Source organism: Nicotiana tomentosiformis, chromosome 6, assembly GCF_000390325.3.
Source record: "Nicotiana tomentosiformis chromosome 6, ASM39032v3, whole genome shotgun sequence".
Lineage (NCBI taxonomy): Eukaryota > Viridiplantae > Streptophyta > Magnoliopsida > Solanales > Solanaceae > Nicotiana > Nicotiana tomentosiformis.
The window spans coordinates 117,219,106-117,236,778 of record NC_090817.1 but is presented as its reverse complement, the minus strand read 5'-3'; the positions used below and the strand labels follow the sequence as shown (position 1 = coordinate 117,236,778).

Genomic DNA, 17,673 nt, shown 5'->3' with positions numbered 1-17,673 from the left:
CTGTTATTTTTTTTTTTTGATTGGTTGAAAGTTATTAGTACTTGATTTCATTATTGTTAGCATATAATTCCTTTACAACTTAACTACAATTGTGTATTATAGATACAAAAAAATGCATAATCCAATCAAGTTATGAAAGTCTGAAATGAATACACTCAGTAACTAAACAAAACAAATACAAACCAACTGCATTAAGAGTTGAAAATATTTTATTATAGGAAACAGTCTTTATTCAATTTATCAACACAATTACACCTCAACTATAATTCTCCTGAACACCTCAACATATTTTATCAAATATCTGGTGACTTTATCAAATTTTATTTCCTCTTGGGAGCATTCTTGCAAGATCTTTTGTTATGCCCTTCTATTCCGCAGTTGCCACATGAAACCTTGTACTTCTTTGCATTTACTTCATCATATGGTTTGTATCTTTATTTTTGAGGTCTTCCTGGCTGTCTTTTCCCGGTAGGTGGAATTACAACTTTTTCAGCTATATGTTGTGGCATATTTCATTTGCTTTCATCAGGCAGCGGGTCTACTGGTATTTCATAAGTATGCAAGAGGCTCTCCCTCGTATAATAAGGAGAACAATAGTTTTCATAAGATTCATTCTCGTGCCTTAAAGCAGCCAAAGCATGTGCACAAGGAAGTTCATCAAACTGGAATTGTCCACAACTACATCTCTTATTTTGAAGACAAACTATATAGCGCTTCATGACATCTATCACTCTATGGATGTAATCTGTTGAAGCCCCCACCTACAATTTCATTACAAACACACAACAACTTATCAAAAACATATACAAAATAACTATAATTATTCAATATTTTATCTACAATGACTGTATGTATTTAGTTTGATGGAATAATTGATCCGATGTTATTGGATATAGCTTACTCTCAGCTTCTGCGATAATGTCTTGTTGTCCTCTAAATCTTTGTTGTATTTTTCCCAAGGTATGTGAATGTACCATTTGCTTTCAATAACTTTTCATTAGTCCAACGTTTAAGAAGAGTCCTTATGTACTCTAATAGTTCTACTATGGGTAGCTCTATTGTATCTTTTGTTACCGCATTCAATGACTCTGCAATGTTTGATGTCATCGTCCAAGTTCTGTTCATCGTAGCATGTACTCGAAACCATCTGTGATAGCCAATATCGTATAGATATACTTTAACACGCGTGTCAACCTCTTCCATCTTTGACATTCTTTCATTAAATTCATCAAGCGTGTATGATCGTGCCGTGGCAAAGTACAATTCGCTTAACTTTAGATGACCCTTCTTGAACTTTGACCTTATATTTGTCCAAATATGCCACATGCAAGAATAATGTGGCATGCCGGTATAAACAATAGATGTTGCCTTCAAGATACTCTCATTCTGATCTGAAACAACACACATATTTGGTTTTTCACCATATGCATGTTTGAATTTCTCAAAAAATCACTTCCATGATGCGTCATTTTCTGAATCAACAACAGCGTATGCCAGTGGTAATATGCTACCTATCATATGTGGCAAAAAAAAAATTAATTTTCATAATAAAACTGTAGAGGAAAAAAATACATACAAAAAATAAATTTACAATAATATTTTTACAATAAATCTACAATACATGTTGCATCCATTGTGCTAGTTGTTAGCATTATTCCCATGTATGCCGACTTCAAGAAGGTCACATCAACTACTACAACTGGCCTACAATATTTCCACCCCTTGATTGACGTACTAAGTGCAACAAATGCGTACAAAAAACAGTCATCGTCAGTCTTCTGCAATTTAACTATCGACCCCGGATAAGTCTTCTCCAGAATATACAAATAACTAGGCAATCGACTATAGGAGTCAGCAGGATGACCTCTCAAAAATTTCAAAGCCTTTCCTTTGCTCTCCAAGCTGCATGTATGTTAAGTTCACGCCGTGTTCAGACAATATATCAATTTGTATGTCTTTTGGTATGTAAATTGTCTTAGGATCCGCATATTTTGGTATAATCATGCTACCAACTACCATGGCGGTAGGTTTGCGTTGTATGTATGTATTGTCCATCAAAGAGCATGTGTGCAAGCTGTTGAATTTTCGAACCTTGAACAATGATGAATCATTTATGCTGGTAGACTTGAAGTGCCATGTACAATTATCCCATATACCACAGGTAGTAGCTACAGAATAAAAATAATTTAAAGAATGTTATGAAAAATGTAGCTAAAAAATAATAGGTTGTTTAAGCATAAAAATCTTATATTTAACAATTTATATACAAAAAAACTATAAATTATCTACAGTTTGTATACAATTATATTACAAACTATACAAAAAAAATATAAATAAACTACAAATTAAATAAGATATAATTTTTGACCATTGAACTGTTCCTACCTTCTAGCACTAGACTTTTTCACCCTAAATTGGAACTTGTTCATGACAGAAAAGTGCTTTATTGCACTGGCAATTATTTACTTGTCTTTGTATACTTGGCCTACTTCAATAACACTTGGCGTATGTTCTGTTATGATGATACTTTCATATTCTACTATCGTCGGAGATGTTGGCATATAAATCAACTTCAGTGTTCCAGATGAACCTATAATCAATTAAAGCTAACTGCAGTTCTGACATATATTATAGATAGTTTGTAGTAAAATTATAGAACACGTGAAATTCAATACTTCTATATTCATAACAGTTGAACAACACTTGTTATGTAGTTTTTTGTAGCAATATTGTAGAAAAAGTGTAGAACGCATGAAATATAAACAAACATCACCACTTATATAACAGAGCAAACCTGCAATTGTGTTCGAATTAGAGAAATTGCATTCCAAATCGAAATCACGCACTGTTATACATAGTGGATACATTCCTAAACTTTTGTTTTCCTTTTTCGTCTCCATGTATACTCGAACTCTCATATCGTTCTGAATTTCCATTGGAGGACAATGTTCGTTGACAATGTATTTGATTTCGATGATTTTTTCTGATGTATCGATCATTGGATGCTCTGCGATTGCAGAATTCAATTGACTATAATTTGAATCTTCGCTGACTACAATTACGTCGACATTAAAATCTTTGTGTCTCTCAAAGCTATCCCAATTACCATTTAGCTGAAGCATAATAGCTATTTTCGACATTATTTAGCGAAATTCAGTACAATTGTAGATAATTGTTTCGCTTATAGTTGTAAAATCAGATTAGATAGAGAAAAGCAGAGTATCGAAATAGTGAGAAAAACGGCTTAATTGCAGGCTTAATTCATTGCGATTATTGCGTTGCAAAAATCTCGGTAGAATCCTACGCTATCCCAAAATCCCGTTTCTAAAAAAGGAATGCTACTGCATAAAGGATTTTAGTTTAAATAATTGTATAGAATTTGTAGACAAGAGGGGTTGCTCTGATGGTAAGCAACCTCCACTTCCAACCAAGAGGTTGTGAGTTCGAGTCACCCCAAGAGCAAGGTGGGGAGTTCTTGGAGGGAAGTATGCCGAGTTTCTATTGGAAATAGCTTCTCTACCTCATGATAGGGGTAAGGTCTGCGTACACACTACCCTCCCCAGACCCCACTAGTGAGATTATACTGTGGGTTGTTGTTGTTGTTATTGTTGTTGTTGTATAGAATTTGTAGACAAAACGTGTTCAGGCCGGGTAATTAAGTAAACATGGATATTTTTAATAATAAAGTTTCATATAGTGTATAGGAATGAAAAAATCTCATTAATATGATTGAAGTAACATAAATTTTCTTTGTTTAGGCTGCCAAGAATTCCTTTCAATTTCTTGCTCGACTTATTAACTAATACTAGTACTTAACTTTATTCTCCCACAAAATATTATATTTTTTTTAAATGACCATTTAATAATTAAAATTACCGCGCTGACACGATTAGATCTCTATAAAACCAGTCTTTAAAATCGAATATTAGCATTGTTCGAACGACTTTCTGAGACCCTCTGACATTGGCTTCTTGTTTAATTAGCAAAAATATTTTCATATTTGTAAATTTAAGAAATCTCAGAGAATCAAACTTATTTTCTATTTTAGAACTCGATGTTGGTATGTTTTCTAGGCAAAGAAATTAAGAAAAAAACTGTATTCGAAAAAACCTAATGGATCCAAACTTATTTTTGAGTTTTATAAAATATAAAACTTCTATTGTTCATTTTATACAACTTAATTTAATTTAACACGTACTTCAAAATGTTATTTTGACTTGTCTATTACTATATTATATGTATAGTTCAAACTCAAAGTTATTTATTGTAGAAATAAGTGGCGGAACAAATATTTCCACTAAGGGGGTAAAATATATAGAAATAAACTCACAAAGAGACCAAGGGGTGTCAATATGTAGTATGTATACACACACAAAAAAATTACCTTATTACACAGTGTGATATTCCATCGAAGAGGTATCGGTTGACGCCGTTTGAAATATATATGGCTCTGCCACTTATAGAAACTTCTCTTTAAAAATTAAAGTTAATTGAGTTAAATGAACTTGAATTCTTTAAGATTGAGATAATTATCTATAACAATATTATTGTGGTGTTAAATACTTAAAGATGATCTAAAATGTGAAAAATGTATACACGTTGAGACCTAGGAATTAACTATTAATTTTATGTAAGAAACGTGAACACCCACGTTAGGGCGGCTGAAAAGAAAAATATATAATATCTTTCTATGAGAAAAGAATTATACTTTAACTTTGGTGCTTTCAGAAAAATACGAGAACAACAAAATCCAAAAAGAAAAACAAAGAAAACAGAATTAAATTAGAAAACGATATATAATCACCAGACTCACCACTCATCATAATGATTCTAATTGGTATATTTATTCGTCACTACATGTTTTCCAATAATCTCTTAGTCTGGATCTAGAGATTCAAATATAAATAAATAATATATATATATATATATATATATATATATATATATATTATGCCACAAATCCCTGACCTAGTACACACTTTTGTTAGTCCATAATGTGTCATCATGGCTCCATTTGGTATTTATTTTTTTATTCTTCTTCTCATTTAGTCTCCGATATTTACGCCGATTAATTCGAATTTGCACTGAAAAATTCCTTTTTATAAAAGTAAGAATTTAATTTTCTACCAAAGACGATTACATACTAAAGGTTGAACTCGAGACCTCTTGTTAAAGATAAAAAATTATTTACCATTCTACCATAACCTGTGATAATTTCACTTGGTATCTGCACATAAACCTCTGAAAACTTTTTTAACCTAATTATTGATGTTTGAAATATATCGACCTAATTAATCTGAAGAAAATAAATTAAAAAATTTCCTACTGAAATGTTCTTTATTTTCTCTAAAATTTAATAATGTCGTTTAAGTGGAGTGGATTCATTGGCACGTCTACATTGTAGTACTACTAATTTTGTCTGTCCCCAAACAGGGCCACAAAACAGAGTCAAGAAGCAAACAGGGGACTAGGTTAAAAGAGTTACGTAATACCTGATTTTTCATAAACTGTATTGCTAACATTTTAAAATAAATAAATAAATTATTATAATGACAAGTGGTATCAATTTTTATATTTATTTTAATATTTTTATTTTACTTACTATCTGTATATGCTTATGTAATAAAATTTCTGACGAAGCAGTGTCTGTGAGCTAGATTGATCCGCCCTCGAAAAAGACCTAGACATTTCAGATTGAGCTGTTATTCTTTTTAATTTTTTCCCATGTGGGAGTTTCAATTTTCAAATATATTAAGTAGGAATATATTATATTGCTAAATTAGAATATTTTTCTGTCGTAGACACACCTTAACAATCAAAGGTGTACCAAGAGTACAACAATAACATACCCAGTATGATCCCAACAGGTGGGATCTGGGGAGGGTAGTATATAAGCAGACCTTATTCCTACCTAATGCAGGTAGAGAGGTTGTTTCCAATAGACCCTCGGCTCAGGAAGAGTAAGAAGAAGAAGAGAAAAGCAAGGAAGGAAGAGAAAAGAAAAAGGGAGAGATAAAGGATAAGTAGTACCAAATAATAGCAACAGGGAATACAATACTTGAGGCGAACAAAACCACATAACGTAATAAAAATCTAAGAATATGAAGGGACATGCATGCTACTAAGACTATCGGTGAACAACTAAAAACTACCCACTAACCTTCTACCTTAATCATCGACCTTCACACCCTCATATCAAGGGTCATGTCCTCAGTGAGCTGAAGCGGCGCCATGTCATGTCTAATCACCTCTCCCTAGTACTTCTTATGCCTACCTCAACCTCTTCTCAAACTCTCCATGGCCAACCTCTCACACCTCCTGACAGGAGCATCAATGCTTCTTCTCTTAACATGTCTGAACCATCTCAGCCTCGACTCCAGCATCTTGTCCTCCACGAAAGCTACTCCGACTCTGTCCCGGATAGCTTCATACTTAATCCTATCTCTCCTGGTACACACCCACACATCCATCTCAACATTCTCATCTCTGCTACTTTCATCTTCTGCACGTTAGAGTTCTTGACTGGCCAACACTCAGCCCCATACAGCATAGCCGGTTGAACCACCACTCGATAAAACTTACCCTTAAGTCTTTGATGCACATTCTTATCACATAAAACATCGGAAGCGAGCATCCACTTCATCCATCCCGCTCTGATGCGATGTGCGATATTTTCGTCAATCTCCCTGTTACCCTGGATAATAGACCCGAGATACTTAAAACTCGCTCTCTTGGGGATAACTTGAGCATCAAGCTTAACCTCTACGTCTGCATCATGGGTCCCGTCACTGAATTTGCACTCCAAGTATTCTGTCTTGGTTCTACTCAGTTTGAAACCTTTAGACTCCAAGGTCTATCTCCAAACCTCCAACCTCGCGTTAACTCCGCTACGCGTCTCGTCAATCAACACTATATCATCGGCAAATAGCATGCACCAAGGCACCTCTCATTGGATGTGTCGCGACACTACATCCATCGCCAAGGCAAATAAAATGGGCTAAGAGCAGATCCCTGGTGCAACCCCATCACCACAGGAAAATGCTCTGAGTCACCACCCACAGTCCTCACCCGAGTCTTAGCTTTATCATACATATCCTTAATCACCTTAATGTACGCTACCGGAACGCCGCTAACCTCCAAACACCTCCACAGGACCTCCCTCGGAACTTTATCGTACGCTTTCTCAAGGTCAATAAACACCATATGCAAATCCTTCTTCCTCTACCTGTACTGCTACACTAATCTCCTTACCAGATGAATCGCTTCCGTAGTCGAATGCCCCGGCATGAATCCAAACTGATTCTCGAAAATAAACACGCACCCTCTCACCCTGGCCTCCACCACCCTCTCCCAAACCTTCATAGTGTGACTCAACAACTTGATACCCCTATAATTGTTGCAATTTTGGACATCACCCTTGTTCTTGTAAAGCGGAACCATCGTACTCCACCTCCATTCTTCGGGCATCTTCTTCGTTTAAAAAATAATATTAAATAGCCCAGTGAGTCACTCCAAACCTGCTCGCCCCGAGCTCTTCCAGAATTCCAACGGTATTTCGTCTGGTCCCGTCACTCTGCCCCTGCACATCTTACGCATCGCCCCTTCCACTTCCTCTACCATAATCCGCCTACAGTATCCAAAATTCCGCCGACTCTCGGAGTGCTCCAACTCACCCAGCACAATGCGCCTATCCCCCTCCTCGTTCAACAGTTTATGGAAGTATGTCTGCCATCTTCTCCTAATAAGTGTCTCGTCCATAAACATTTTGCCATCGTCGTCCTTGATGTACTTGACTTGGTCTAAGTCACAGGCTTTCCTCTCCCTCACCTTGGCCAACCGGTACAACTTCTTGTCCCCGCCTTCGCCCCCGAGCTCCTCGTAGAAACGAGCAAACGCCGCGTTCTTAGCCGTCGTAACTGCTAACTTCGCCTCTTTCTTTGCCTTTCTATAACACTCCTGATAAGTCCTTTTTTCCTCCTCGTTTGTACTCTCCACTAGCTTCAAATAAGCAGTTTTCTTAGCTTCCACTTTACCTTGAACCTCTCCATTCCACCACCAGTCCCCTTTATGGCCCCCAGGAGAGCTATTCGTGACCCCTAAGACCTCTCTAGCAGCTACCCTAATGCAATTCGCAATCGTGATCCACATACTAGACGCGTCCCCCTACTCATCCAGGCCCTCATAGCCAACAACTTCTCCCCTAACTCATGAGCTTTATCCTTGGTCAAGTTACCCCACTTGATCTTAGGTTGCCTGCATCCCGCCCTCTTCCCCCTGCTCTTCTTGATCTCCGGGTCCATAACTAGGAGCCTATGTAGGGTCGTGAGGTACTAACTTGGGATGACCTTGCAGTCAGTGCACAGACCTTTATCGCATTTCCTGCAGAGAAGATAATCAATCTGAATCTTGCCCATTGAATTCCGGAAAGTGACCAGGTGCTCTTCCCTCTTCGGAAAACTCGAGTTAGTTATAACCAAATCAAAAGCTCTAGCAAAATCCAACAGTGAATTACCTCCCGCATTCCTATCCCTAAAACTGAACCCGCCATGCACATCATCATAACCCCTAGCATTAGCCCCAATATGACGATTGAAATCTCCGCCAATGAACAACCTCTCTGTGTGCGGGATACTACGCATCATCTCGTCCAAATCCTCCCAGAATTGCTTCTTGACCTCCTGGTCCAAACCTACCTGAGGAGCGTATGCACTAATCACGTTTACAGTAAACCCACCAACTACCAGCTTAATACTCATCAACCTATCATTTACCCTCATAACCTCGACCACGAGCTCCCTGAGGTCATTGTCAACTAAAATACCTATTACCCCCGGCGCTTCCTGAGTACCATAGTTTAAACTCCTCTACATCTCGTGCCCTAGTACCCTTCCATCTAGTCTCCTGAACATACGCTATGTTGATCCTCCTCTTCTGGAGAATCTTACCTAAGTCTATAGACTTCCCCGTCAACATCCCAATGTTCCAAGACCCAACTCTCAGTCTAGAGGCTTTCTTACCCCCCCTCCCCCCCCCTTCCCACCCCTGGACCCCACCCCCAGCCCCACCCGAGGACATGACCTTACTCTTACATCGTTCACTACCGCGACTATAAGCAAAAGGTATTAGGTAAACACTACCACTAAGAACAAGTAGCGGGAACGAAGGACTACAAGTTACGAACCCGAGAGCTAAAAACAACTCAAAGGAGCTACTACGAGAACAGTAACGCAAGCAGGCACTAGAACAATGAATCTACCACGTCTAAAAAACTACCCCTATGCAAACACAGAATTAAAATGGATAGATGAAACCTTAAGCTTAAAACACTAGTAGAAAAGCTAGAAAAAGCAATCAATCCAATTAAAATTGCCGGCAAGGCAACAGTAAATAGATGTGCGCAAATACAATTTAAGAAAGATGGAACCTGGATCACAGTTGGGGATGTCCGGACGCGCTTCCAAATCCGTTGAATGTTGCTGCCTCCCGAACCCGTGTGTAGAAAAGTTTCGGCAATTTGTCAATTTCACCGGAAAGGTATAAAAACAAAAAAAAAGTGGCGGAAGAGCAACAGCCGCCGTAGTTAAAGAAAGGAATTGAGAAGTTCATTCGCCGGAATATAGCAATCACAGCGGCAGTCGAAAAATCTCAATTCGATAATCAGAACTTGACACAAGAACTTTTACAACTGGCTAAATAAAATCTCAACTTCGCCGGAATTGAGAATTCGTTCGCCGGAATCTCACTCCCAGTCTGTAAAACACCCAATCAAAATCTGGACTTAAGTAAGAGATCCCTTCAAATCCCCAGAATCCTTCAAACGAGGAATTAACCAAAAAGAAGAAACCAAACCCTTTTCTCGGCAAGAAGGGTATCAAAAAACAGAGTACCAATTTCACCGCAAAGAACTAAAACGTAAATACAAAGAAACACAACGAAAGAAACCTTGCTTAAATCGTTATCACCCGAAATTAACAGAAAACTCCACCGTAAGAATCCGACGGAGGGTTCTTTATTTTTCCGGCCAAGTGCAATTCAGATGTGAAAACCAAGCCAACCACAGAATTTGTTAATCTGTGAATTTCCTTATTTTAGCAAGAAAGACAGTGCCCCAATGGAAGACGAAGCAGAAAATCAGAATTAACAGGTAACAAAGTAGAGTAGTAATTTTTAGTGGTGGAATAATCCGACGGAGGGTTCTTGATTTGCTTCTATCTTCTTCTTTTTTTTTTGTGTGTGTGTGTGTGTGAAGAAAAGTAGAGACTTGAATTAACAGAAATCAAACTATTTTTCTAAAATTAATCTCTTCTAAAACCCAAAACAGAGCACACACAAAAGAATTATCAATTAAATCAAAGCGTTAATTGAAGGATTTAAAAAAGAGACCTTATTGAGCAGAAGAGCAACAAAAATTGGAAGAGTAGTTTACCATATACGTATGAATCAAGAAGATGAAGACGAAAACGAAGAATTAGGTGAAGGGGGGAAATAGGGAAGCTGTTCTGAGAAGATTTGAACCGCATCTTAATAAATGAAAAATACGACATCATTCATTACTTTTTTATTACATGAGTTTTTAAAATTAAATCTATATAATTAAAAATTACATAAAAAGTATTATAAGTTATAATATAAAAAAACTCTCGTCGACTCCCAAAATTCAAAATGTATCATTGGATCTGAAAAAATATACTACTCTAACTTAAGTTAAATTGACATGTGTGCCACACTACGGGTTGTCTTCGGGGATGAATTTCTGTAATTTGTCAATACCTCTTTCTAAAAGGAATTTTATCATTTAAATAATGAAAACACAACATGTTAGTTTTTTACTCACTTGACATGAAAAAGGAAAAAGAATTAAATAAACATAGACGAACTTTAACATTTACGAGTGAATTTATTATTAATTTGTGAAACGCGAGAGTGATTCTTGAACATATGAGAATTTTTATAATTAGTGAGAATTATATGTCTAAACATAATTTAAAACTCTGGTTAATTTCACCGATAGTCATTAAACTTATTATTTGTAATATAGGCTCGGATTATATTGTGCTTCCAAAAGAAAATGTCTGACTGCAACCAAAGGCGGAACTATCCTTTGGGTAGGAGATTATTGGACCCCGGTAATATATATATATATATCTTAAATAACAGGTACATATTTGATTGGCATCTTAAGACTCAAAGATTAGACAGTTGTATTGATCGATTTTCATAGACACGTTATGACTGTTAGTGTTCTCACTTGGTTCGATTTTCGCTTCACCATTTGCTCAAAATTTTATTCGACAATGATACCTCCGCCACTTTCAAAGTCTTGATCCGACTTCTGCGACCATAAATTATTTCTATGAAAATTTGAGAAACAAAACAATCTTAATTTGGACCCTATCCTGGCTATACAACGTGATTGGCTCTCTATAAAAACAAATTAAAGTGTACGACATGATAATGAATCTGAGTTTTCATGACTTTTCAGAATTAGATCCACGAAAAACATGCACATGGGGTAATACAAAATTTATAAATAACAAACCAATCAACTCATTCCCCATTAAATAAGGAACAACTAGATCTGAATGTCCTTTACTTTAAATTATTTTTCTCTCAACATTATTATTATTATTATTATTATTATTATTATTATTATTATTATATTAATTAATGCCTTGTAAATTTCAACCTCGTGGCTTCAAAAAGACCACCACCTTTTTCCCTTAACCTCATCTTCACTTCTTCTTAGTTCTCTCTGTTTTCTTCTTTACTAAAAACTCTGAAAATTTACTAAAATAAAAAGAAATTAAGAAATGGGAAGAAAACCATGTTGTGCAAAAGAAGGATTACGAAAAGGTCCATGGTCTTCTAAAGAAGATTTGTTACTTACTAATTATATCAAGGAAAATGGTGAAGGACAATGGAGATCTTTGCCTAAGAATGCTGGTAAAAAACTTTGCTAATACTCCATTTCATGGTTTCTATTATGTGTGTATTTTTTTTCATTTTTTTCTTGTTTCTTATCGTTATGGTTTGAGGTGACAAATGGACGAGTTGGTTCAAACCTCGATTGAGTCAAAATAGTAAAGGGGTCGTGACACGTGACTATTTTTGTCAAAGTTTCTTTGAGTTTAAATAATACATAAAAATCCAACCCGCCTAACATGATTCAAATTCCAACCTCCTCTCTCTTTCTTCTTATATTGCTTGCTAGGAAAAAAAATCAAGTTTTTTGTTGTAATTATTGCTTATAAACTCCTTTCAATTTTACATAATTTTCAATTGCCAAATTAGATTTTGTATGTTTGAGTTGGAGTTACATTTTGGACTTGTTTTGATCCAATAATTTGATGTTATTTCGGGTTCAACTCGTTGAGTTAAGTTAACAAATGGTTCATAACTCAATCTATTTAAACTTGGGCGAGTTGGACAAGTTACTATAAAGTGAATCGATTTTATCACCTCTAGACTTGCCCTCGGCGGTCCTTGTATCCGTTTTCTTGCTCGTTAGTGACGAATTATTAATTTTGTATAAATATGGGGGAAAAAACGCAGGACTACTTAGGTGTGGAAAAAGTTGCAGACTAAGATGGATGAACTATTTAAGACCAGGGATTAAAAGAGGAAACTTCACTCAAGATGAAGAAGATCTTATAGTGAGACTACATTCTCTTTTGGGTAATCGTTGGTCACTAATTGCTGGAAGATTACCAGGTCGAACAGATAATGAAATCAAAAATTATTGGAACACCCATTTAATCAAGAAGCTCAAAAGTGCTGGAATTGAACGAAAACCCCACAAAAATTTCTCCAAATGTTCCAAAAAGGAATCAAGAAAAGGACCCCAACAAGAGAAATCAAGAAAAAAACAAGGCAAAAAGAGCAACAACAAAAACAATGAGGGTCAAATTGTACAAGTTGAGAAAATTCAAGTGTTTACCCCAAAACCCATCAGGATTTCTTCTGAGGTACTTTCAAGGAACAATAGTTTTGAAAATGTTACATTGAGTACTACTTGTTCCTCAAATAGTAATTTTGAAGAAGCTGATGTTGAAAACAAGGAAAAAGAGGTGAAATTAGAAGAAGTTTCATTCTTTCCAAGGGACTTAAATTTTGGTAAATTACTTGAAGGGGATGGAAATTTAGATGAATTTCTTATTCAAGAAAACAGCTGCATTTCAAACAAACATTCAATGCTAATGAATGAGAGCATGTTGGAGAAAGTATATGAAGAATATCTTTTACTTCTTTCTGAAAATTGTTACCTTCAAGATGATCATCAAAAGGAGCAAAATTTCCCCTGTAAATGTCTCTGATCAGTGTTAATGTAGGTTTAGGAAGTTATTGGTCCGACTAATTCAGATTTTGCTGACGTAGATTAGTTTAGTTTCTACTGAAGCAGTTATTTTCTAGTCTTTGGTTCAATTTTGTTGTGTGTACAAAAATTAAATGAGATCAATGACACGTGGCTTTGCCTCAATTACCTGTTCCTTATATTCTTGCTTTTATGCGTCAAAAGCTCTTCATTTAGGGCGTGTTTGGTACGAAGAAATATTTTCTTATTTTTTCATATTTTGTTGGCTTAAATGTTTTGAAAAGTATTTTCCTTGTGAACTTATTTTCCTCCAATTAGAGAAAAAAAAATTTCTTATCAAGAGAAGGGAAAATATTTTCCAAAACTCTTTCTCAACCTTCCCCACCCTATTCTCCACCCTTACCAACCCACCTCACACCCTCACCCCACCCCTTTCTCCAAAAAGGCTTCTTTTTAAAAAAAAAAATGCTATTTTTTTGTTTTTCTGCACCACTTACTCCCATCCCGCACAAAAAAAAAAAAATCTTGGATTTTTCAAATTTCTATTTTTTCGTTTTTCTGCACCACCCACCCCCACCCCCCCACCCCCCACCCTCCTCCAACCCGCTGCCCTCACCCCACCGCACAAAAAAAGGTTTTTTTTCTTAACTTTTTTTTGTCATTTTAAATTTCTGTTTTTTCGTTTTTCTGCAATCCCCTCGCGGAAAAAAAATATCTTTTTTTTATATATATTTTCAATTTTAGTTTATTCATCTTTCGGTCTACAGGTTCGAAATTTTACAACTTTCAAAATTATGAGTTCAGAGGTTTATGTGTTGAGAAATTTACGGGTTTAGAAATTATAAAGTTTACGGGTTCGAAATTTCGCGGTTTCGAAAGTCTAGTGGTTCAGAAATTTATGAAATTTGTGGGTTCGGAAGGTTGTTGGTTCGAAAGTTTATGGGTTCATGTTTATTGTATCAAAATTATTTATGAATACTCTTGAAAGTTATTTTCCTTAATTTGCGTACCAAACACCGAAAAATGAATAAGATTACTATTTGTTTTTCAAGAAAATATTTTCTTGGAAAATATTTTCCGTTATACCTAACACACCCTTGATGTAAAAGCTTTTAATTTATCATTATAATTTACTTGCTCCGTTCATTTTTACTTGGCAGATTTTAACTTTTCACGCCCCTTAAGAAACAATGATTGACATGATAATTTTATCACAATAATCCTATTAATTTGTACTCAATAATTGAACCTAAATTCACTGCGTATTTATAAGAGCCACTATGAAGTTCCAAGTACATTTTATATTTATAGATATCAACATTTTATACATCCATTTGACCATCTCGTTAGTCAAAAAGCCTGAATTTCTTATTCTTTTTTAGCCAAACGATTGAGTAAATTTAGGAGCCAAACCATTCAGAAAATCCTTCACCCAATTTTTTTGGAGGCAAACATTATTTTAATTTTTGGAGTATATGAAATTAAAATTTTCCCACCAAAACATTACTCTATAAAACATGCTTCACTGTAATGAGAGTTCAAACAACAATAGATACAAGGCATAATCATCAAATCTCATTAGACCAAATAGATGTGCACAGATTTTTTTGGACTAACTAGAGAGTTTTAAAAAAAATCTGAAAAAAGAAATACTCCAAAGAACAAGAGAATAAAAGTTGACTTTAGTAGACTTTTGTGTTTAATGAAGAGGATAATGAAGAGTTCTCTCTAATTTCAATATTGAGCATTGAAAAACTATAATTGAACATTATTTATTCAAGAAATGTTGGTTAATGAATTAAGGGTAAAACAGGAAAAAAAATTATCTTTTCTTAATATGAGTAAAGTGACAAGTAAAAATAAAAATTTATTTTTAATATACCTGCCAAATAAAAGTGAACGGAAGGAGTAACATATTATAAGATGTTGATTGTCTTATTTTTCAAATAACTAACTATTTATAGAAAAATATTTAAGTGACATAGTTTTAAGACAACTTCAACCACATCTTAAAGTTTCTAGGCCAGTGGGACACATATTAAAGTGTAATTTCCAAAAAATAGTGACACACAGGATAGTAAATAAGTACTCCAAAAAAAAAAACTGAAGGACCAAAGATATTAAGTGGGCGTATGGACGTAAGAATTGTAAAATTCAGGAAAAAAGTGAAACTTTTTTTCAAGTGAAAATATTATTTAAAAATTAGAGTTGTGTTTGGACATGAATATAATTTTGGATTATTTTTTAAGTTTTGTGAGTGATTTAAGTGAAAATTTTGAAAAACAGTTTTTTGGAGTTTTTTAAATTTTCGAAAAAATTCAATATTCATCTTCAAGTGAAAATTTGAAAATTTATGGCCAAAAACTGATTTCGAAAAAAAATGTAAAATTTTCGAAAAAAAGTAAAATTTTCCAAACGGGCTCTAAGCATGTGGGGTAGAAGTGTACCATTGAGTTATTGACAAATATTTGTAATTATTTAATTCGAGCTAAGCAATAATAGAAGCGAAAGAAGTGTTAAGAAAACGTGCATAAATATAAAAGCAGACACAATATAAGCAGCCTCTCTGCAATTTTTGGATTTTAGGTCCTCGTAAACAAAAGAAAAAGAATTCAGAAGACTTTTTTTTTCACTTTTACCTTAAATATAAATGTCAAGTTTTTGATAATTATTTTCCACATAGTTAACTGGACAACAGTGACCACAAATCATTGGAAATCACTTTATGGTTAAAACAGTAAAAGATCAGCTCTTTAACTCAATTTGATTCAAATATCAAGATGTTCCTAAAACTTAAAGGAATAGACAAAACTAATGTGTTCATACGGAATAAATCGATATCATACGGTAAAAGGCTGCATACTGTACCACACAAAAGAGTTGTGATTATCTTTTTACCTTAATGTTTTCTTTCCGTCCGGTGATAAGAATGTGTAAAGAACGAGGATTAAGGTGATGGGTTGACGGATAGTTATGATTTTTTCATAGATTTACCAGTAGTACTAGTAGTATTCTTGTTGGTTGAAAGATACTTTCCTTTAGTTTGTTATTGTTTCTGGTACTTAGCTACCATGTCCTTTTGTTTTTTTGTTTTTTCTTTCTGAAAATTGCTACTGGAAATTGTTGCTCCGCGATTGTTACTATTTGATGTTACTTTTTTTTTCCCATTTTATTGAAAATTGTTGTTCTCTCATTGTTACTATTTGATGCTACTTTTTCTCCCCTTTTTCCTTATTGTCTTTTGTCTCCCTTTTCTTTCTTTCTTACCCCTCTTTCTTCTTCTTCTTTTTCTTCTTCTTCTTCTTCTTCCTTGCCACCTTTTCTTGAGCCGAGAGTCTATCGAAAACAGCTTTTCTACCTCTTCAGGTAGGGATAAGGTCTACGTACACACTACGCTCTCCAAACTCCATCTGTGGGATCATACTGAATTTGTTATTGTTGTTGTTATAGTTGTAGTATTCGATATTCATATTGGAGTTCTAAGTGTTCAAATACGTGCCATGTAACGTTCAAGAGAAAATGCTCCTTGATTTTTTCCGTCATTAATTGGATAGTTTGATCACAATAACATCAACAATATATTCAATGTAATTTTACAAGTGGGGTTTGAGGAAGGCTGTGTATACGCAGACTTTATTCCTATATTGTGAAGGTAGAGAGACTGCTTCTGATAGACCCTCGACTCAAAAATAATATGACCGTAAGCAGAAGTAAAATAACGAGATAACACACAATAAAGGAAGAAAATTCTAGTTTCTTAACATGATGATTTTCTTTTTTGGATAGATTTGTAACTTGATAAGAAATCCTCTGTTGAAATAAGCTGCAAAATTAAAAAATATAGAGTCAAACATCTCTATAACAATCTCGTTTGTTTCAGATATTTGTGGATGTTATAGCGAATTGCTGTTATATAAGGATATTGTTATAAAGAGGTTTGATTGTATTCCGAAATCCGAACCCCCCATACTGTAATTAGCGAGCTCATATCTTCGATAAATCAATTTCCTTTTTGGTGCATTCCTTACCTTGAAAAGTACAACAACAGCAACCCAGTATAATCTCATTAGTGGGGTCTGGGGAGAGTAGTGTGTACGCAGACCTTACCCATACCCTGGGGTAGAGAGACTGTTTTCAATAGACCCTCGGCATCCTTCCCTCCAAGAACTCCTCACCTTGCTCTTGGGGTGACTCAAACTCACAACCTCTTGATTGAAAGTGGAGGATGCTTACCTTCAAGTACAAAGGAACAAAATATATCCAAGGAAAGAGACCAAAAACTGTCCTGCCTCTAAATTTGATACAGACTCTTGCTTCTTTTTGTTCAAAGAAAAAACATAATAAGTGAGTTTTCTTGTCTT

The 17,673-nt window shown here is 35.1% G+C and overlaps 1 protein-coding gene and 2 long non-coding RNA genes across 4 annotated transcripts; 2 read left to right on the top strand and 1 right to left on the bottom strand.

Moving 5' to 3' along the window:
• Nucleotides 1-209: 209 nt before the first annotated feature.
• Nucleotides 210-9,844, bottom strand: LOC104091440 (uncharacterized). 2 transcript variants are annotated; one of them, XR_011408814.1, is made up of 4 exons: nucleotides 9,425-9,844; nucleotides 1,622-2,168; nucleotides 902-1,511; nucleotides 210-761 (listed from the first exon to the last, which is right to left on the bottom strand). It is a non-coding gene; the product is annotated as an uncharacterized lncRNA (long non-coding RNA). The 2 variants fall into 2 exon arrangements; XR_011408813.1 differs by lacking the exons at nucleotides 210-761; nucleotides 902-1,511 and having other exon boundaries at nucleotides 1,520-2,168.
• LOC138893401 (uncharacterized) lies at nucleotides 9,055-9,941 on the top strand. Its single transcript, XR_011408815.1, has 2 exons — nucleotides 9,055-9,472; nucleotides 9,838-9,941. It is a non-coding gene; the product is annotated as an uncharacterized lncRNA (long non-coding RNA).
• A 1,763-nt stretch (nucleotides 9,942-11,704) lies between these two features.
• On the top strand, nucleotides 11,705-13,477 carry LOC104101810 (transcription factor MYB7-like). Its single transcript, XM_009609335.3, has 2 exons — nucleotides 11,705-11,943; nucleotides 12,553-13,477. The coding sequence occupies exons 1-2, from the start codon at nucleotides 11,811-11,813 to the stop codon at nucleotides 13,311-13,313; spliced, it is 894 nt and encodes a 297-aa protein (XP_009607630.1). The 5' UTR covers nucleotides 11,705-11,810; the 3' UTR covers nucleotides 13,314-13,477.
• The last annotated feature ends 4,196 nt before the right edge of the window (nucleotides 13,478-17,673 follow it).